At 34.3% G+C, this 22,685-nt stretch overlaps 1 protein-coding gene across 2 annotated transcripts in view; it reads right to left on the bottom strand.

Moving 5' to 3' along the window:
• RSF1 (remodeling and spacing factor 1) overlaps positions 1-22,685 on the bottom strand; it is a 135,625-nt gene that overhangs the window by 14,556 nt on the left and 98,384 nt on the right. Inside the window, exons 12-16 of one of the 2 annotated variants that reach the window (XM_031961511.1) lie at positions 15,307-15,374; positions 13,382-13,589; positions 12,199-12,419; positions 8,937-9,122; positions 83-6,130 (exon numbers count right to left, since the gene is read on the bottom strand). In XM_031961511.1, the coding sequence (XP_031817371.1) occupies positions 5,550-6,130; positions 8,937-9,122; positions 12,199-12,419; positions 13,382-13,589; positions 15,307-15,374 (1,264 nt within the window). In that variant the 3' untranslated portion in view covers positions 83-5,549. Of the gene's footprint in view, positions 1-82; positions 6,131-8,936; positions 9,123-12,198; positions 12,420-13,381; positions 13,590-15,306; positions 15,375-22,685 lie in introns of those variants that run through there. The other variant, XM_031961512.1, reaches the window with a different exon arrangement.

Raw genomic sequence — 22,685 nt, forward strand, 5'->3', positions numbered from 1 at the left:
CTTGTAGGTGTTATTTCCCACCTCCCACCCCCCCTTAAAAGCTGTACACAATTATAAAAAATGTCACTCTAAGCAAAATAAATTTTTTTTTTTTTTTGCAACGTACAAAATAAGTTAAACGATTTCTGAAGCTCTTGAGTGTTTACTTAAATTTCCAAACAACGGTTTTCTGGATGGCTGTATTTCTAACATGCAGCTAATTGTTCTACCACCAGAACTTAATAAATACAGATTTTAAAACACATTTTACAATAAAATTAAAATTTCTCAATAAACTGAGTAAAGTTAAGAGGAAGTATAAAATTGGAGTTGACAATTCTATTCTTAACTCGCATCATCCAGTGGCAAAAAAGGACTAAAACCTCAGCATATTTTCCAAATTGTGTTAAGTGACATGAATTTAAAGTTTCTATTCAACATCTTTTTTTTTAAAGTCCTTACCCCAAAGTCTAAATAGCTTATTCAGAAATCATAAATAATTGTTTATCCACCAAAAATCTGGTATATGGAGACTTATATATCCCATACAGGTATTATAATTTAGAATATTTCTGCACATTAAATTGTAAATGTGTCAGGACTGTTTTTGTAGTGTTTAGCAATGTCACTATTTTCAAAGAACTACACAAAAATGAAATGGTTAAGACAATCAAGTCTATGAAAATGGCTTTTTAATTGTATGGTAATCTATATAATGCTTAACTCATGGCAACGGGAAGGGTGGGGAGGTGTAAAACAAAACAAAACAAAACAAAAAGGCAGTACATTTATACAAATGTATAAGAGTCATTTATACAAAACTCACTATGAAAAATTTCTGGCCTGTAATGACTGATGGCAGACCTATTATGTCCCAAGAATTTGTTCTTTCTCTACTTGGGAGGGGGAGGAGAGGGGGAGAGAAAGGCAGCACCTAGCAAATTATTGGCACTCAATAAACGTGAAGTGATAATGATAACTTAAGGCAAAGAGGAAGGAAATGTTCTTAAAAACAATTGGACTATTCTACACATTGTTGACACATTTAAAACTCCTGGTTGACAAGTTTAAAACTTGTTTCCAGGATTACTATAACAAAGCAAATCCACAAACCTCATCCTCCACTCTTATACTGTTTATTTTTAACATTGGGAATGGTGGGTGACTGTAGTACAAAAGAGATGGACTGTTAGGATAAATAATGACTAGCTTAGAGATGCTCAGACACAAAGCCAGTAACCCAGAGAGAATGCTATGCAACTTTGCCTACTAGAGAATAGCATTACTTTCTAGAGATGTCAGATCAAGGGGAGGAATATCACTATTATGTTCTGGTCTCATGGCCAATGACAAAAGTATTGTTTTCTGTAAAAAGAAATATTTTCTTCATATATGGGTGTACGGGACAAATTAAACATGGTGTTCAAAGAATGAATTTATTTATCAATTTTTTTTAAGATAGTATTTCTCTAAAGTTTAGATTTTTAAAGTTGAGAAAAGTTCAAAGAAAACAAAGACTGAGTTTGAATAAATAACACAGAGACATGGATATGTCATTATCCATGACATATGAGAGTGGAGCTAAGTCTATCATGTTTCTATACTTTTAATTTCATTTTCTTCTTCATAGTGAAGAGTAAATAAAAAATCATGAGAAGAATATCACTATTTTTAACTCTTCTGTGCAACAGGTTTTAAAAATCTTCTCTTGTGATGAAAACAGTACCACTAATTCTACTTACATAGACCTGTGTTTTCTTCATAAACAGATTGAAGTGACCAATCAAATTCGAAATGTTCTTAAACAAAATGGGCTGGGTTGTGACAACTAAGAATCAGACAACAAGACAAATTGTTTTGCAATTATTTCATTTAAAAACTTTGAGGAGTCTCCAATGGCTTTCAAAATATTTTAAAATCTTTTGACTATTTACATATTTCCTTATCAAGACTGCAATCTTGGCTAGGTTACACCATGTGGAAAATGTGCAGTTCATCCAAAAGCACTCCCATTTGGCCAATAGTTGTGTTTGCCATTGGATTGACACTAACATATTAGAATCAATAAATATTAAATTGAACATTATTCCAACAGCAGAAAATCTTCAAAATCAAAATGTAATTTAACTATAATTTCTATTCTTTTTCATGACCAAAATAATTTCATTTTAAATTATCCAGTAAAAAAAAGGAGACATTTTTATAGGAAATGAAACTGTGTTACTAAATACTCCAAATTCTGACTTAATATGGCTGAATAAAATGAATACCACATTAGAACCTCTAATACATTTGTTATGGAATGAAACTGTATATGAGGAGAGTCCAATTTGGATCTTATAAAAGGGGGTTTACCATATATAAGCAAGCAGCTTTGCTGTATGATGGTCAAGGAATGCTCAATGTAAGTCGAATTATTTTCTTATATTTTTGAGAAAGCATTTGAATTTCCGTCATTATTTTCACATATATGACAAATATATTTAGAATTCACACTATGGTAAATTTCTTTTGTGAAGATCAAGAAATTCAGGCTTGAATATGCTTAACAAGGGGCAGAACCAGTGTAGGTCTGCTACAGCTTTTAGCTGGGCCAATCAGCTATATGGGGCACATACTCACGACTACCTAGAGAGCAACATTTTTAAGTTATCAGTGGCTCTAATTATATAGATAGCTAGATAGACTTTGGCCGAAGAGTTGTACCAGCTGTGGCTGGAATAGTTATGCCACTTAGCATACAGGCAAAGATTCAAGGACCTTAATTAACCAGCTGATCAAAGTGGCCTAATTGCAACTTGCAAGAAGCTAGTACCACAATCAGTATCTATCTGCCATACTACTATAAAAATTCACAGCAACTTTCTGCACTGGAGAAATAAAAAAGAACCTTCTGAATTTCTGTACATCAGGCATGCAATGAAAATATATTAATCCCATAATAGCAACATTTTCTACTTATGTGCCTGAAGTAAAAGTGCAGGTTTCAGGTAGAGGCTGGGGCTGGTAAGTTTCTGGGGTGAGAAGCAGGAAGAAGGCATATTATAAAAGGGAAATTGCATGTTGTAGCTATCTTTGCTCAGGTACAAAATGAAATTGGGGCTGGCAAGCACCCTTTCTCTGTCAACTTGTTTTAAATGAAGCAAAAATGTTAAATCTCTGCAATTTACTATAAGGAATAGACAAAGAATTTGAATTAAACACTGCACAAATCGTAAAGGCATTTTGTGGCCTGACTTGAATTAGCAAATCATTTTCCCCCCTTAAAATGGGACATTCTCTTCAAAATAAAAACCACAACTTTCTTAACACAGCATACTATTGGCGCATCCTAATTTTAGGCTGCCTTTGATTATTTTATTTTATTTTTAAAACAGACGAAATATACATTGCTAGAATCCAACAAAAATATTAATGGACAGGTGAACTACAGAACTTAAATGAAATAGAATAAAACAGTAAAGAACCAACATCAGTCAAAAAAAAAAAAAAACCCAACAAACAAACAGCTATAAACTTTCAAGGCCAAAAGTTAAGTCTGCAGATTAAATTGGGGAGGGATACAAAGGGAAGGCAGGCAAAGTTTTCTAGAGAGGTATTTATATGTAGTTCTAGTGCCAGCTTTAAAAATTTTTTTTAAAAAATTAAAAAAAAAAAAAAAAAAAAAGAAGTGCTTAATTATGGATTGACTAGCACACAAAAGGCTTAATTTGGAGAGGAGACAAGATGTGACCCCTTGGTGCCATTAGCAGGTAACATGCATCCATTGCCAGCAATGGACAGGAAAAAAAAAAAAAAAATTAATCCCTCGAGAGGAAAAAAAAAAAGGCTGACCAGAAGTGACCATCTCTGTTTTCAAATGGACACATGGAAGGTTCATCATAAAGGCTATACTTTGTCCAAATGTTAGGAATCCTACTCAAACATTCACAGGATGACACTGAGGCTAAAAGGAGGACCATGGTTAAAGTGACCGGGGTGCTCAATTGTCCGATTCCTCATCTCCCTGCTTAAAATGACAGCCATCAATTCGTCTTGAGAGTGTCAAAGCATGTAAGTGGATGTTATGCACATAAACTTAAGAGATACACTGGTTGCTTTTCTTCTTCAGATTGGTCATGTGAGCATTATAAATTTGAATAAAGTTCTAATGGCCAAAGGCAAAAACGACATTTAAAATCTGCTAATATATCCAGGCAGAAAATCCCAAAGCATGTGCACATACATACCCCCCCCCCCACATACTTTCTCTCACAAACATACACACAAACACACACACACATGTACACATACACACACAAACGCAAACTAAAAACCTTCCAAAGGAACTGCTTGGTTTGTAGACTTCAATTTGAAGTAGATACTAAGGGCAAGAATAGATTGGTTTGGAGTCACCTGAAAACCCACTCCCATCATCAAATGTGCTAAAATCCCATTGTCAGCGCAACATCTCTTGATGTATGGTATATGCAGATATCTATATTTATATAGATACATATATTTCAAAATGACTTTTCAAATATTTCAACATTAAGTGGTCAGCTGTTAAAATAATACTTATGCTATCTGTAATGGTTACACTATCTCTTTTGTCATAATGACCAAATAAGTACAATCATACTAATATTTGCCATCAAGACATGGTACAGTAGGGATGATCTGATCAAATATGCTTAAAGCCATTTCACAAAATTTGCTGCTAGCACAATTTGGCTGTCCAAGCTTCATTATCCTATGTTTCATGGTACAAATGCTTTTCAGATGATTGAGAAAAAAAAAACAACCTCCATTTTAACAGTTACTTAAATTAGAGCTCTTACTAATAGTACTTTCTTGGTCTCCTTTTCATTAAGTATGGTTATCTCCAGTATTAAACAAGTTGATTTCATGAAGGCTGTTACTAAATGAGCTATGGTATGATGTTATCTACAATTCACAAAATGCAATAATACAGACATGTACCTTTAAACTGTCTGTTAATCGTAATCTGTTATGAATGTTTAAATATGATATATATGTATATATATATATATATATTTAATATGAAAACAGTAAAGCACAAGTGCTTTCTCCCACCCCCCCCCAAATTCCATTTTGGGCCCTGACAGATTTGGAATGCATTCTTATTTATTCTTTATCACAAAGTCAGGAGAACTCAGGAACCATAAAGTCAAAAATATACAAATCTTGTTATTAGAATGTGTCTGTCTGTGTGTGTGCATGTGTGTGTGTGTGTGTGTGTGTGTGTGTGTGTGTGTGTGTGAGAGAGAGTGTATTTCCCATGAATGAAATTACCAAGGACCATGAACTTAGGGGAAAAAAGACAAAAACAAAAAAACAAAAAAACAAAAACAAAAAAAACCATCAAAGGGAATTTACAGCGATTATTTATCTTCAAAGTTCAAAACTGGTCACTTCACAGAAAGACTGCAGGGACTGGTGAAATTTTTGCTTCTAAAAAGTGATCCTGTAGTGGAGTTTTCTAGGAAAAATAAAACAGCTTTTAATAACTGGCCCGCTGGTGTGAGAGCTACCGTGGAATAAATTAGCACAAAAATGGAAAAAAAGTCTTATAACTGTTCACTGTTACAGACATAATCAACAAGGTCAGTCACTCTTAAAAGTTCATCCTCTTCTTCTTCTGGTGCTCCGGCCTCCTGCCCACCACCTGTTCCATTGGGTGCAAGGCTGGCATTGGCTGTGCTGTCCTTAGGGGCTTGAGGTTTTTCAGATGGTTTGCCAATTAAGTTTTCAATAGCCTTGCCAGGGCTCTGTCCATTGGCAGAGGGCAAGTCCACTAAGCTATAGTCCAATGGGCTTTCTACTTTCCCAACGTTTTCAAAGTCCTCTTCCTCATCACTGTCTATCCTATAGGGCTTCCTGGCATGATCATGCTGCCCATGGGATACTGAGTGCTTGCTGGCCGCTGCACGCTGCTCCACATTACCATCAGCATTCTCCCCATTTTCCTCCTCATCTGTCTCAATTCGATGCAGTCGTTTTCGGGCAGGTCGACCCTCCTCTTCGTCCTCCTCCTCCTCTGCTTCCACTTCTGAACAGTCATTTGCATTTCGACCTCGCTTCCGGAGCGATCGCTGGGATTCTTTAGCTGGCTCATCATCATCATCAGAATTCTTGGACATGTAGCTCTCTGGAACAAGTAGCAGACTTAAAGCCATTAGCAAATCTGATGGCAAACAGAATCCTTAAAATTGCTCCCCACCCCTTTGCCTTGGCCTTATTCAATTCATAAATCCAACCTCTTATTAAGCCCCTAAAATGCATGCGCAAATCACTGTCCTAGGCATTGGGAAAACATACAGAGGTTTTTTTTTTTGTTTGTTTGTTTTTTTAAAGCATGCTCTTTGCCCCTTAGGAGCTTACAATATAACAGACAAGAAGAAACAATTAATTCCCTATCCTTGAACTATCTTTGCAACAATTCACAGGAATTATCAAGAATTATCCCAATTTTTTTTTTGCTGCCACTCCCCTTATTAAGTCATATGATTCAGAAACTTTGTACTTTGACTCTAAATCTGGGAGAAGTTTGTATGTGACTTCCTTCATAACCAAGTGGTTTTGTTCAATGAACTGAAAAAAAACGATCCTGACTGTGCACTAAGAAGGTCCTTTCTCTTCCCTTTTATTTTTATAGTCTTCAAAGTAAGGGAAAGTGCTGTATAAACAGTTATTACATAATAAGCTCCTTAAGAGCAAGGAATAAATGTTATCTTTGAATTCCCTGCAGTGTCCAGCCCAGTACACTATATAGCAGGCAGCTGGTATCTGTATAGATTTAGAATAAATATATGTGCAAAATTCAGATCCGGGGGTCTGGGAAGCAGGGTAGAACTAGACACCAAATTCAAGACTACAACATATTAATATATGAAAAGAATATTCAACCCGTCATGGAAACCTAATTACATATCTTTAAATTCTTATAGAGAATATACATTACTATGCCAAGTCAGGGCTTTTAACTTATAGGAATGAGCAGTTAACTAAATGTGGTGAAATTAAGAAACAAAAGAATAAAAGCAGGGAATTATGTTCTATTAACATTTTCTTAATTTTATAGCCAATTCAGCAAATTCTCAACTAATGATACTAATGGAGGGGAGAAGTAATATAGATAAAACAATTTAATTCAACAATGGTTAAATGCTGATTATGTGCAAGGCACAAAAGATAATAAAAATTAATTTGTTTTTGGAATGTGGATACATACACACTTTCCAAAAGACATTCAACTATTCAGCCCAAAATAACTCACACCTAATTTTCTCATAGATTGTTCTGTTTTCAGACCAGAATGCAAAAGTACAGTGGTTGGACATGTTTAAGAGTTTGGAGAGAAAGGAAAATGGAAGGACAAAACCAATCTAACTCATGTATTTCAAATAATTGGAAATTTACAGTATCAGAAAAAAGCTGAACTAAGAAGTATTCAAATAAGTTCCTAAAAAGTTGTGAACAAACTGTTTCAGACTGCTTAATTATCATCATCTCACCTTTTTATCATTTTATGGTTATGATTTTATATGTGGAAAGTGTATTTAAAGTTATCTAGCATTATTCTCTAACCTACCTGGGCTACCTATTTTCTCAAAAAAAAAAAATTTAGTTATGAAAATGTTTAGCTCAAAGAAAAGACGACTTCAGGAGGATATAATGTGTCTTGCTTTGAATTCTGCTTTCACAATGCAATCTCTACACCAGCTCAAAGCACGAAGAAGTTATTCTGGGCCAGATAAGATGGAAGAAGAACTCCGTTTCTTTTGTGGAGATGGAGTAAAGGACTATTAGGCCTTACTATTTGTATTACAATTAAAGTCCTTCTGCTCTTACCTCTACACCATGCAGAACATTAATACTGTCCATTACCTTACCGACACTGTCAAAGCACCTCTAGGCTTTGCTATAAGCCCCACAACTGGGCCCTAGGACTTTTGGGTCTTTCCATATACCTCTTTGGCTAAATTCTGCTCTCTCAATTAGAATGTGAGGTCTTTGAAAGCAGAAAACATCTCACATTTCTTATCTGTATCTCTAGCACTTAGCACAGGAGCTGGGATATAGTAAGCATCCAAGAAATGTTTTTTCATTCATTTATGAATAATGCTTCAAGTAGGTACTGTACTAAATGATCACTAATAGTCCATAAAACTCTAATAATCTACAATTCTATAAAATAAGAATTCTAGAAAGGGATCTCATTTTATCCACTGTGGGCATGAAAAAGTTACAATGCTTGGATTTTTAAAAAGATGATTTAATTTCTAATTGAAACTATATGATGCAGGGCAGCTAGGTGGCGCAGTGAATAGAGCACCAGCTCTGAATTCAAATCTGCCCTCATACACTTAATACTTCCTACATGTGTGACCCTGGGCAAGTCACTGAACCCCAATTGCCTCAGCAAAAAACAAAAACAAAAACAAAACAAAACAAAAAAAACCACCCTATATGATTCAAATAAGAAACAAAACCTAGCAACCTGTTCTATAGTTTTTGATATATTTTATTTTCTTTGAGCATCTGCAATTTTATCAGTATGAATACTTCTTTTGACAAAGAATATTATCAGCACATCTATAAGTTGGTTATTGGCATTAAATAGTTCTTGTGGCCAAAAGTATCTATCATGGTGTAGCCAGCTTGGTAAGGAGCCTCTCTGATATTTTATAAGCTTCTTAGAGAATCTATATTGCCAGTGCTATACTTGTAGCCCCTCCAGAACACAGCCATTGAAAAGACATGGCAGAAAAGCCCAAAATATTCACACCATTAAATGTGTGAGAAAAATAGAATTATTAACCAGGAAAACCATGAAGTTCAATTTTATAAAAAATTCTTCTATCTCATCATAAACTTGCTTTATTCTTCACGTCTCATTTGGGGCCAAACCCTTACCTCCAACAAAGTTAATAAATCAATATTCTATTCCTTACCTTCACTATCTGAGCTGGAAAGCCTGCGTTTGTGAACTCGTCTCATTTCTTTCCCATATCTGAAGCTCTTCTGGGAACCATCACTTTCTGAGTCCTCTTTATAGTTGACTTGTCTTTTCTGGTTTCTTCTTGACCTTCTCCGTCTAGTTTCCAGGTAATCTTCACTGTAATCACTATAATCACTCTCTGTTTAAAAGGACATTGAATAAAACAACAAGAAAAAGAGAATCCTATTTATTAACTATGTAACTTGAATGCCCCTAAAAAGGGTCTTTTATCTTTAGATATGGCATCTAACTTCAATAAATTGCACATTTTTTTCTTAAATTATGTATATCAGTAACTAAATGTATATGTAAAATTAAACAACAGATTCCCTAACCAATTTGGATATGAAACAGTAGAACCTATCAAGGGCCACAATGCTGTTAGATAACAGTGAATCCAGGGTGGGGCCAAAATGTCAGAGTAGAGGCAGCAACCCAGTTTCAAACACCAAATCAAATTCTGGAGCAGTGACAACTGCAAAGATCTGAAGAGGTCTATTGCACCCAGGTAGGGGTTGGTCCGGAGCCTGTGTGTTGGCCATAGGCACAGCAGCAGCTTTGTATAGGGTCAGAGGAAGGAAACAACTAGTTAGAAAGAGATTACAGGAGATTCTGAACTGAGCCTGAGAGCTAGACAAGGCACTATCTGGAAACCATTTCCTATACTATATATATATATATGTATGTAATAGTTCCAGGGCCAAGGAGAACATTTCGTACTTTTGGATGCAGAGAAGCTAGGGCTCCTTCTTGAGTAAAGACCAGAAGGACAGTGACTACACCTCTTCCCCAGTGACAATATCACTTTAGAAATTTAAAAGAATTTGCAGATTCCTAGAACTAGCTCTGAAAAGAGCAGCAAGAAACCTCTCAAGGTGAGCAGAGTCTACCTTTTAAGGATAAGAGTAGTAGAGGGAAAAAAATTGAGAAAAGAAACGATATAAGCAAATTTTAAAAAGAATGAAGTTTGGTAAAAGAGGAAGGCATGTGCACACATGCTCACACACACACAACCAACTTAAAAAAATAGAATTGGTCAAATGGAAAAAAAGAGATACAAAAACTTAGTGAAGAAAATAATTCCTTAAAAATTAGAATTAGCCAAGTGAAAGGCTAATGACTTCATGAGACTTTGATAAACAGAAGAATGAAAAAAATTTGTACATTTGGAAAAGCAACTGACCTAGAAAATAGATTGAGAGATAATTTAAGAATTATTGTACTCTCTGAAAGCCATGGACCAAAAGAAGAGCCTAGATATCAAATTTGAAGAAGATTACATCCAAATTTTATAACTTGGAGGGAAAATAGAAATTAGAATCCCCTGATCACTTCCTGAAAAGAGTTCCCAAAATAATCAGTATCACAAAACATTTAGTAGCTTCATGTTGAAATGTTCTTTAAAAAAAAAAAAAAAAAATTAAGAGGTTAAATAGAGATGAGATAGTCTGAGAAAAGGGTGAAAGAAGAAAAATGGGCAAAATTATCTTATGGAAAAGAAGGGCAACAAAGAAGTACCTCTTTCATTTGATTTGAATTTCATTCAAATAGCTTTGATTTCCTCTGAAATCTGTTATTTATATCCTTTGATTATTTATCAATTGGGGAATGATTTGAATTTTTATAAATTTGACTCATTTTCTATGAGGCCTTTATCAGAGAAATTCGCTACTAATTTTTTTTCAATGTTATGATTATTATTGTATTTTCCTCCATCCTATTTTTCCTATCTATCCTTTTTTCACCCTGTTCCCCCCCCCCCTAAAATGTTTTGCTTCTAATCAACTTACCTAATTTTCCCTCTTTTCTATAAGTTTCCCCTTCTCTTACTTCCTTACCCTCCTACTTCCCAGTATACTCAACTTCATGATCATGTATGTTATTTCCTTTTTGAACCAAATTTTTTTTTTTTTTTGATGAGGTAATTGGGATTAAATGACTTGGCCAGAGTCACACAGCTAGGAAGTGTTAAAAGTCTGAGGCCAGATTTGAACTCTGGTCCTTCTGACTTCAGGGCTGGTGCTCTATTCAGTAAGCCACTTAGATGCCCCTCTTGCTGAACCAATTTTGATGAGAATAAAGTATATACATTATCTGCCAACTCATCATCTTAGTATCTAGTGTGTAAGGGTTTTCACACCTGTTTTATTGAGATAATTTTCCATATCCTACCTGTCCCAATGTATCTTTTCTCACCTCTTGATTTTTATAAGATATAATTCCATCATCAAATCACACCTGTGTTTTTGTTTACATACAACTCCTTCTAAGTGCCCTAATAATGAAAAAGGTCTTAGGTAGGAATATAAACAGTTTAATCTTTGCAGGTTCTCTTTTTTGTTTAATTTCTTATGCTTCTCTTGAATCTTGTATTTGAAAGTCAAATTTTCTATTTAATAGTAATCTTTCCATCAAGAATGCTTGAAAATCCTCTTAATTAATTAATTATCCACCAAATGTTAGATAAATGTTAGAGAATGAATATCCTCAAATGAATAAGCTCTCTTCAAATATTGGTAAATATTTGTCTACGGATGCTAATATTTACTACTGACCTGGCTCCATAATCACAACTCTTTACTGCACACTATCAGCCCAAAGGCATATTCAATACACATATAGATTTTGCAAGTCAGGACTGAAGAATCCCTATCTTCTGTGAGTGCCGTGAGCTAAATTCTTAAGCTCTATATTGGTGATTTTCAATAATTCCCACTGATATTTATTATGTACTTCCTATGTATAAAGTACTGTGCTAGGAAACAAGGATGTGTCTATTTGAGTATACATTTTCTCCATTAATTAGATTGTAAACTCTGACACTCAAAAAACATTTTACTTTTTTTTCCCCCTGAGGTAATTGGGGCTAAGTAACTTGCCCAGGATCACACAGACAGGAAGTATTAAGTGTCTGAGGTCAGATTTGAACTCTTCCCAACTTCAGGGCTTATGCTCTAACCACTGTATCAACTGGCTGCCCCCATTTTACTTATTTTTGTAGCCCAAAGAGCTTGGGAAAATATAGATGCTTGGTTAATGTTGGGAGAATATAATTGAGTTTAAAATGTAAAAACAAGAGAAAAATGCCTGGAATAAAAGAAACCTCATACTATATGTGAACATTTCAGAATCAAGGCTTATGTTAGGCATTTTTAAAATCACAAACCCAAAATAATTGGCATAGTAAAAAATGCCAGTAAAACCATTATTCGTACCAGATGCTCTACTATTTTCTTCAGAGTCATCATCTTCATCATCATCAGAATATTTTTTCTTCAATGTCTTTCTTCTCAGACGCCTGCTCTGCCTCATTGGTTTGGAGTGGTGCCGTCGGGGTCTTCGGGCACAGAATTCTGTGTCACTGTCATCATTTGAAGGCTGTTCCTCTTCACTCTCATCTGGGTTTTCCTCTGACACAACAAACTCATCTTGAGATCTATCCATAAGGAAAAAATTATAGACAACAAAGAATGAATTGTGAATGTTTGCTAAGAAAATTTTCTAAGACTTAGGACACCTAGTTGCAACTCCCAGTCCTTGTGCTTATTTATCACACCATTTTTAGCATTGGGAAGGGTTGTAATATGAGCCATAGTCATCATACGCCTATATTTCCTTTCTTGTAAAACCAGGAAATCATGTAAAATGGGGATAAGTTAATCAAATTACCTCCCCATCGAGTGAGATGGTCTATATAAAGTGCTTTGAAATTATAAACATGGTAGATTTAAATATAAAAATAAAATTATATTTGCCAGATTATTCTAGTGCCCGGGAGATAACTATTAATTTATTTTTATTGTTCAATCCACTGCAAAATATCCTAAACAAACAAAAAAAGTGACCAAAAAAATCTTCAAACTTATTTACTATATAAATCTTTTGTGTACAGGACAGGACACAATACTATGAATACCGATGCTAAGGCAACAAATTGAAAAAAGACATTATTTGGCTGAAAAAATGTACAAACTATAGGAAAAACAAAATATATATACAAATAAACATACTAATATTTAGAATGTCATAAATGCAAAAAAGAGATTCAAAACAAAGGCACAAGGGATTTGAGGAAGGTAAAAAATATTTCCAGCACAAGATGTTGCCTTCCAAATAGCGGGTGCTCAAGAAATAGTTGATTAATTGATAAAAACCTTTCAGTGGCACACTTCATCTAGGGTGATTAAGTTAAAGTAGGATTAAAGTTTTAAAATGGAAGCAGTTAATTCAAGACTGATTTTTATTACAATGCAAAAAGAAGAGTTTTAACTCTTTGACAGTTCAAATTCACACTCCCTTTATTCAGCGTTAAGAGCTGGCCTACAAGGCTTCTAAGCATCTCTACCTGGATCATTGCTGGTGTGTATCAGTTGTCTTTTCTCTCCACTTCCAACTCACCCATCACTAATCTTGAATTCATCCTCACTCTCCTCTTCATCCAGATTGCTGTCACTGTCAAGATCATTCAGCCGCCGCCGTTTCTTCCGTCGGGCAGCAGCTGCCCGCTGGGGCCGCTTGCTTTCTTTCCTTTCTTCTTCCAAAATGGTTGAGATATCTTTCCCTCGGTGACCTGTAATTGTGGAAATATCTTTTCCCCTGCCAATTCCTATGTCAATGAAAGGAGAAAAATGAAAATGGAGCATTCACAGTTAATCTTTTATGTAAAGAACACCTCACCCTTCCTCTGCAACCTTTCTGTTCCCTTGCTCCCTTTATTCATTCCCAATTTTAACCAATTAGCAGCTTTCTCACAACTTCAGCTATTGATTCAAACCTAGTATTTATGTTACAATACAAGTCAGGAGAATGTTAAAGAATGACTGATGGCAGCTATCTTTGGAAGTGCCAGACAGAGAAGGCTTGGCCAACCTGATGATCATCAGAGGTGAGATCTGAAATTAGGCTAATTCTCAATTTACTAGGCAATATTGTCTCTGAAAATGAAAAATAAATAACCTCAGCTAGTAAATTTGCAATACTACTAACAAATTTAATTAAGTCTAAGTTTTGTCCAAAAAATAGATTTTGTAAGGCCATTTTCACCTCTGCTCTCCTTCAGTTAATCTATTTGGTAGACAAATCTTATGACAACTTTGCTATGAATAGACTCAGTGCCATTATATTCCAGCTAGACAACACAAGCTGATATCACCTCTAGTTCATATGCCTGGTTATCTGACAGAAGTAAAAAAACAAACAAACAAGGGGCAGTGAGGTGGTGCAGTGGATAGAGCACTAGATCTTCGGTCAGGAAGACCTGAGTTCAAATTTGATCTGACACCTAACAGTTCCTAACTGTGTGACCCTGGGCAAGTCACTTAACCCCAAATGTCTCAGCAAAAACAAACAAAAAATCATTACCATGTATAATCAATAAAAGTAACCGAATCTTTCACTCTATCAAATAAAGTGAAACAAAAAACCTTTAATCAAGGACCTTGTGTTAAAAATAAAAGTGCTTATATTCATATGAACTGGGTCTCATCAATGGACTCTACTATCTCGAAGGAAAGTGACCAATAAAAAAGCAACAGCAGGAATACTCTAATATTAGCAAACTGGCCTGGCTACTTGTCTCTACTTGGGAAAGCCAAGTTACTGTTGAATAAATTTGGGTTGGCTCCATAATAAGAATATCCATACCATCCATCCACTATGTAGATGTCAATATTACTTTTGGGATATGATTACCATACCGTATGTGATGTTTTATATCTCTGAATTCATACACTGTATATTCATGGAATAATAGTATCTCTTAAAAGCAGAAAAATCAGTCTTTGTTAATTACTAAGAGAAAATCAGAAACTGTCCTGAGAGGGTCAGATTATGAAGGACAACTATGACTGAGGAAAACTCAGTCTCTTAATTCATTAGGCATGATTACTATATTACTCTCCAATTTTTTATTGTAACAAAACTTAAGAGACTCTGATTATGAGAGCCTCGATTACTAAATCAAGATGAAAAATATAGATTGTTTAAAAGTCACCAAAGAACTTTTCTGAAAACAAATACTCTAAAATCAAGATGCCTCATGTGAAAAATTTCCTTTGGTTTCCACTTGGGATCAAAGGTAAATACTTTTAATATTCCTAATAAAAATAAAGAATTTAATGATCAGACACAGAACAACAACTCCCTTATAAGCAAAGTTTGATTTTATACTTTTAACAATCACCAGGAGCGTTTAATTTGAAAATAGAATTGCTCTTCATATTATATGCCCAGGCAACACTTAATATATAATATTTAAACCTATTGTACCTTTCCAGGACATTTGGAGTGTATTTTTGTCAGAGCTGAAAATAATAGAGACATACCCCCTCCATCAGCTTCTTTAATATCATCTTCAATTGCTTCATCAATTGCCTCATCAAATTCATCAAATCTAAAACAATCACATAATGTTTACATTAAAACTCAGATATAATTTAAATTACTAGAATTCTATGGTTTGAAATCAAGTTTAAAAACTGTCCCATTTTATTGATATGAAAACCTAGCCCAAACAGTTAAGCAACTTGCCCATTATTACATATCTGGTTAATACTACAACTAAGAGAAAATCCAAAATGTCCAATTCATAATTGTGCATTCCCCTCCTTCATTCTACTCTTTATGCTTTATGATATGCTCTCTCTTTACTTGGAGAATGCATAAAAAGGACTTTAAAAAGAAAAAGCCAATGAGAAATGAAGACCCACAAATGTGCTCTTCCAAAGAAACAAAGACTGTATGTTGCTTCACTTATAACAGTTCGTATTTTTCATAGTGTTGAAAGTTCACAAAACAATTTCTTTATAACTCTGTGAGGTGGTAGGGCAAATTTTGTCTCCATGCTAGACAAGAAAATGGAACCTCAGAGATGAGAAGATATGACTGGAGGCAGTAGGTTGTGACACAAATAGTGACAAAGGCAAGAATTGGGAGAGATTGTGGACATGAACTTGACAAGCTTTAGCAACTGCCTGAATAGTGGGGAGGCACATCAAGAGATGGCAAACAAATAATAAGAGGTTGGAGAACAAGTTTGAGACACCTATGGGACATCTAAGTTGACATTGCAGTAGCTGGTGCCAATGTAGAGCAGGAGAGTTAAGGAGACAGATAAGGGCAGGAAAAAAAGCAAGGTGTCACAGAAGATAAGGCACTATTTTAGGAGTCCAGAAGACCTGAGTTTAAACTCTTACAATACTCTCTACAGAGAATTTAGAATTGAAAATAAAACTTAAATTAAAAAAAAAAAAAATCCTGCCTCAGAAACTTACTAACATCACCCTGAGAAAGTTATTTAACCTCTATTTTAGTTTTCTTACCTATAATATAGAGATAATAATTGGACCCACCTTTCAGGGCGGTTAGGACAGTAAAAAATGAGTTAATATACGAAAAGTGCTTCACAAACTTTAAACCCCTATATAAACTTTTGCTATTTTATTAATGCACATAATGTATATGTATGAGTCATTTACATAAAAATGATATTCTAAACTAAGAGAACAGATGAAATCACCACCAATAAAAATACAGTAAAAAAAAGATGGTTCAGGATGGGACCCTACAACACAAACATAACAGTAAGAGACAAGAGATATTCCAGCAAAGGAGACTGAGAAAATCAGAATGGTCAAAGAATCAAGTCAAAAAGTCTAGAAAGGAGTCTTTAGGAGGAAAAGCTAGTCAGATAATGTCAAAGAAATAACAGAAAATGAAGACTGAGAAAAGAATACTGTATTGAGGATTTAAGACACTGATGGGACCCTTGAAAGAGGCAAGGATTAAGCCTGGAATCCAAAATGTAAGGGGCTAAGGAGTGAAAATGGGATGAACGAGATGCGGCAATGAATAGAAAAGATTCTGCTTACGGTCTCCTAATAAAAAAAAGACATGGGGTGATACCCTGACAGGATGACAGTATTACACAAGGCGGCATTTTACATCACATGAGTCTATTGTAAAACCTAAGAGATCTAGGCAAAGTCCCTTCACCTCGATAAGCATGAGTTTTCTGATTTATAAAATGGGAGGTTTGAATTTCATTGCCTCTAAGGTTCCTTCAAAGTATAAATTTATGACAACAAGGAGGAAATAAAGAGTAAACCAGAGATATTTTTGGCAACCAATGAGGATCCAGATGATAGAGGATGATAAAAAGGAAAGGAACTGAATATGCGGCAGAAGAAATTGGATGGGTAGAAGACACAATTTCAGAAGCTAGTGTGACCAAAGAAAAGAACCCCTCTCTTCCTAATAGATGAGAGCAAAGGGGAAAAGGATAGGTAATGAAGGAAAAAGGAATTGAGGTGTGAAATAGGATTGAGAAAGATGCTTACAACGTATGGCTTATATTTTCCAAGTAAGGTAGAAAGTGAAAACATCTGAAGGGCAGGGTTGGAAATAAGAATAGAAAGTATGATGAAACAAAGTATCTGCTATTAAATGTGACCACAAATCAATTAAGGACAAAAATTATTTCTCCAAATAAATTTTGCTATTATTTTTTCCATCTTGTAAACTGTCCTTTTTGGTAGCATTAAAACTAATATATTGTCATGTTTATTATAAGACAAGCACAGTACAATGAATAATATCTTTCCAACTATTTATCCTATACATTCTGCAGTTATTTTCAATAAGAATTGCTTATTGCTATTACTGTTTCTTGGATTATACAATTTTATAATTTTTTAAATTTTTTAGTCAGATTATTTTGAGCTATCTTTGCTTTTGTTATTGTCTCAAATACTTTTTCTGCTGAATCCCTAAAATTTCAAGCCCTATCTTCAGGAAAGAGGGATAATGTGATCTCTTCTTTCCCTTTATTTAATCCTTCAATTTTATTCTCTCTTCTTACTGCTATTGTTATAACTTTTCTAGAACTTTATTAAATAAACTAGAGAAAGGGGGGCATCTTTGATTTATCCTGTATTTATTGGGAGAACTTCAAAAATAGAGGCTCTTAACTGAGGTCCACAGATTCCCAATGGGCTCAGAGATTTGAGAAGGTTGTGAAGTAGGATGGGGAAAAAGTTATCTTTGTCTTAACTAACCTCTTACTTAAAATTTTAAAAAATATTATGCTGAGGAATCCCAAAGACTTTACCAGAATGCTAAGAATCCATGACACCAAAAAATGTTAAGAATCTCTGTTCTAGAATATCCCTATTGCAAATGATACATGCTTTTGGTTTCATGGATATTAGAATTTATAGAGTTTATAGCTTAAATGGTGCACTTTGTCCAAGACTTTTATGATAATCAATTGATTTTAGATGTTTTCACTTGAAAAATAGATTAGTATTGGTATTAATCATTAGCTAAAAGACTAGCAGAATTCTCTACACCTCATCAGCGCTAAGAAGTTGTTTTTACTTTCAAAAAATTGTGATACATATATTTTAACATATTTAACATGTATTGGTCTACCTGCCATATGGGGAAGGGGCGGGGAGAAGGAGAGAAAAAAAATCGGAACAAAAGGTTTTGCAATTGTCAATGGTGAAAAATTACCCATGCATATAACTTGTAAATAAAAAGCTATAATAAAAAAATTTTTTTTTAAATTTAAAAATTGTTATAGATCATTCTATTTTCTTTTCTTTTTGGTGTTGTCAGTAGAATATTTTATATATTTGAAGTAATTTCTTTTTTTAATGTCTTCTTCAGTCTTGTTGGCACCTATCAATAGTAGATTAGGATATATATATGAAAAAATAAATCTCTTCTGATTTTCTTGTGATTTCACCTTATTCCTTTGTCTTCCTTTTAATTCACTCATATACTTATCTATATAGTTCTAGATTATTGCAATAGCTTACCTGGTCTTTTTGCTTCAAATGTTTCCCTACTCTAATTCATCCTAAATACAATTCTCTAAAGTAATCAATCAATAAACATTTATTGAGCACCAACAACATCTTATGCTACATAGCACTAGGGATATAAAAAAAGGCCTAAGACAGACCCTTCCCTCAAGGAGCTCTTAATCTACTGCTGTTCAGTTGATTTTCAGTGGTGTTAGACAGGTTCTTGGTGACCCCCATTTGGGGTTTTCTTGGCAAAAAACTGCAGTGGTTTGCCATTTACTTCTTTATCTCATTTTTACAAATGAGGAAACTGAGGCAGAGGGTTAAATGATTTGGCCAGGGTCACACAGCTATAAGTATCAGATTTGAATTCATAAAATTGAATCTTCCAGGCTCCAGGTCCAGCACTCTGTGCACTGTACTACTTAGCTGTACACTACAATTTAATGAGACATTATATATACAAGTCAGGCTATAATACAGGATAAATAGTAAATAATTAACAGAGGAAAGGCACTACAATTAAAAAGGGTTGGGAAAGACTTGGTGGAACTTTAAAAAAAAAACAAAAAAACAGGGGAATCAGAAGGTAGAGGAGGGAGAATGAGGGGAATATCTAGAGAAAATGCCTGAGGCTGAAAGATGGAATATCTTATATAAGATGCAAGAAGATTTGAAAAGAGGAGGGGACTAATTTATGAAGACCTCTGAATTCCAAATAAAGCATTTTGCATTTGCTTCTAAAGTTTACAGGGAGATGCTAGAGTTTATTCAATAGGGATGGTCTTGGTTGGATCCACTCTCCAGGATAATTCTTTTGGTGATTAAACAGAATGAATTGGAGCAGAGATTAGAGCAGGCTAACTCACTGCAAGGTCTTCTAATAGTGAGGGAAGGGGGCCTGCACTAGAATGACAGTGTCAGAGGAGAGAAGGGGATGTATTCTAGAGATGGTGTGAAAGTAAAATCGAAAGGTCTTGACAATACCTTGGATATGCAGGGTGAGATAGTAGAGAATTCAGGGTGACCCCAGGTTGTGAGTCTGAGAGATTAGGAGGACTATTAACCCAATCACTCTATTACTTTACTAATAATCTTTGGAATAAAATATATATTATTCTGTTTAGCTTTTAAGTTCTATACCTTAACCTCAACCTGTTTTTTGAAACTCTTGGGCATTCTATTCCTGCCCATAATCTATAGTTCAAGCTACTCTGTATTTAGCTACTCTGTATAAATGCATATATTAATTAGTTCATCTTGTATTTATGCTGCATATTTTTATAAATATTTGTCAGCTCCAATCAGAATGTAAGCTCATTTAGGTATTCCATGAATCTAGGGATTATTTCTTTATACTCGGGATCTAGGAATGTATAGTGTCTGGAAAATAAAAAACTAAAAAAATACCTGTTGATTGAAAGATGGACTGAGTCAGTTTGGCTAAAGATTCACAAATTTTGTTAGTTTTTTCAAAAGAAATGCAAGTGTTCCTATCTTTTCACCCTCTTCCTCATCCCTTCCCTTAAGCCTTGCTCCCCACCCCACATATATACACACTAACCTCTGTAGACCTAACTTTTATCATCTTTTCCAGTTTGTTAGGTGCCAAGTACCTTGTTTTGTGGTTTTTAATTAATAACTTAGAGCATTTTTTCAAGTGGTTTTTGTCTGCAATTCTTCTAAGAATTGCTTTGTTTATCACATCTAAATCTTTTTTGTTTTCAATGAATTTATATCTCTTTTAATTTTCAAGCTATCTTCTTTTGTGTTTACTTTTGATTTATTTGTTAGATTCTGAATTTGCAAATGTATATTTAATTCATCAATGGTCTCTTTTTCTATGCTAATGTATATTTTTAGGGATATAATTTTTTTTAAAGAGGACTGAATAGCACTATCAAAGTTAATTTACAGACTTAGAACAACACCACTCAAACTTCCCAAGGGAAATCCTTTTAAGAGTTAAAATGTTACAAAATTCATTTGGAGGAACAAAAAATTTAGAATATCAAGAAAAATAATGAAAAAATAAAGGAATAGCAATTCCGGACCTCAAATTACAATATAAAGCAACAATCATTAAAAATCATTTACTACTGGATAAAACCAGGAAAAAAAAAAAAAAAGCAAACAAACAAACTAGACAAGGCAGAATGGAACAACAATATTCACTTTTTAATAAATTATTAATTTGTTAAGATTACTGGGGAAACTGTAAAGTAGTCTGGTAAAAATTGGGGTCAGGTGAACATATTAAAGAATATTCTATAACAAATTCAAAATAGATACATGCCAAATTTGAAAAAAAAGTATGTATATTTCACAACGAGGAGGAGGAAAGGAATTCTCAACCAAGCAAGGAATGGTGAGCATTACAAAGGATAAGATAGATCATTTTGGTTACCTGAGGTGATCATTATAAAGGATAAGGCAGATAATTTTGATTACCTGAAATTGAAAACGTTTTGTGCACAAGAAAAATTAATGCACCTAGGATAAGAGAAGCCATCACCTGGGAAAAAACTGTATACCAAATTTCTTGAATAATAGTTTGGTATCTAAGATATAGAAACAACAAAGAGAAATTCACAAAAACAAGTCATTCCCCACTAGAAGAATGATAAAAAGAACACAAACAATTCTTAGAATTGCAGACAAAAAACATGAAAAAAATGCTCTAAGTTGTTAATTTAAAAAAACAAAACAAGGAACCCTAGGTTTTACTTGGCACCCAGCAAATTGGAAAAGATGATAATATACATACCCTTTGACCCAGGGGCTCCAGAATTAAGCCTATACTTCCAATGAGAGTTGCTGACAAAAATAAAGTTCATTATACACTAAATTATTTATAACAATACTTTCTTTAGTAGCAAAGAACTGGAAACAAACGGGAGATCTACTAATTGTGATGCATAACATTACATGAACTTAGGCAAAGTAGTATAGGAAGGGCCAGAAAAATATACATAAGGATTAAATTTAATTCTGGCAACTATAAAAAACTGAAGATGAATGTTGACTAATATCAAGAATAAGCTTGGGCCCAAAGTAGAGAAATGAGACGACAACTCCCTCCAATTTCTCTGTAATGCTGGCAGATCCATGGACAGTAATACCTATAATTCATTTTATTACATTGTTTTTCTTCTTCTACTTCCATCTCTTTTGCCCAAAAATATTCTTTATGAAGGACAAAAGGAAATGAAACTGCAGTGAGAATGAAGAAAAAAAAAATCTACCAATAAATAAATATTCATGAAGTGTCTACTATATTTCAGGCTGTTAGGCAATTGTTTGTGCCTTTTTTTTTTTTAAACCAAAATAATTTTTACTCAAAGAATTTATCTTCTACTAGAGAAGATAATAACAATAATATTTCTATAGCATTTACTATGTGCCTCATTTGCTCTTCTCAACAATTAGAGGTAAGGATTGTGAGTATATCCATTTTACAGACAAGGTAAGTGAGGTAAAAAAAAGCCAAATTAACAACCTGGGTCACAAAGCTTGTATGTGTCTGAGACCAGATTTGAACAAGGGTTTTCTGGACTCCCGGGCTCATGTTCCACTTACCGTACCACCTACCTTGTTCCCCAAATAACAAATACATTATAGAAGTATGGGCAGAATAGATATAAATAAATACAAGGCATTTGGGGAGGAAGGGAAATTGAGAGGGGCTCAAAAATAATTGCACAGAGGTTCTGCTTGAGCTGCATCTTCAAGGTTAAGGAGGTAAGGAAGACATTCTTTGTTCCCCTGCTTTGTGCCTTTCTTTTGAGCTTCGATCACTTATAGTGCCCAGAATACAGTAAGCACTTATTAGTGTTGGCTGTCTATTTGGCATGGGACACAGCTAGTACAAAGATACAAAGATGGGCGAGGAT

Source organism: Sarcophilus harrisii, chromosome 3 (assembly GCF_902635505.1).
Source record: "Sarcophilus harrisii chromosome 3, mSarHar1.11, whole genome shotgun sequence".
NCBI classification, from domain to species: domain Eukaryota; kingdom Metazoa; phylum Chordata; class Mammalia; order Dasyuromorphia; family Dasyuridae; genus Sarcophilus; species Sarcophilus harrisii.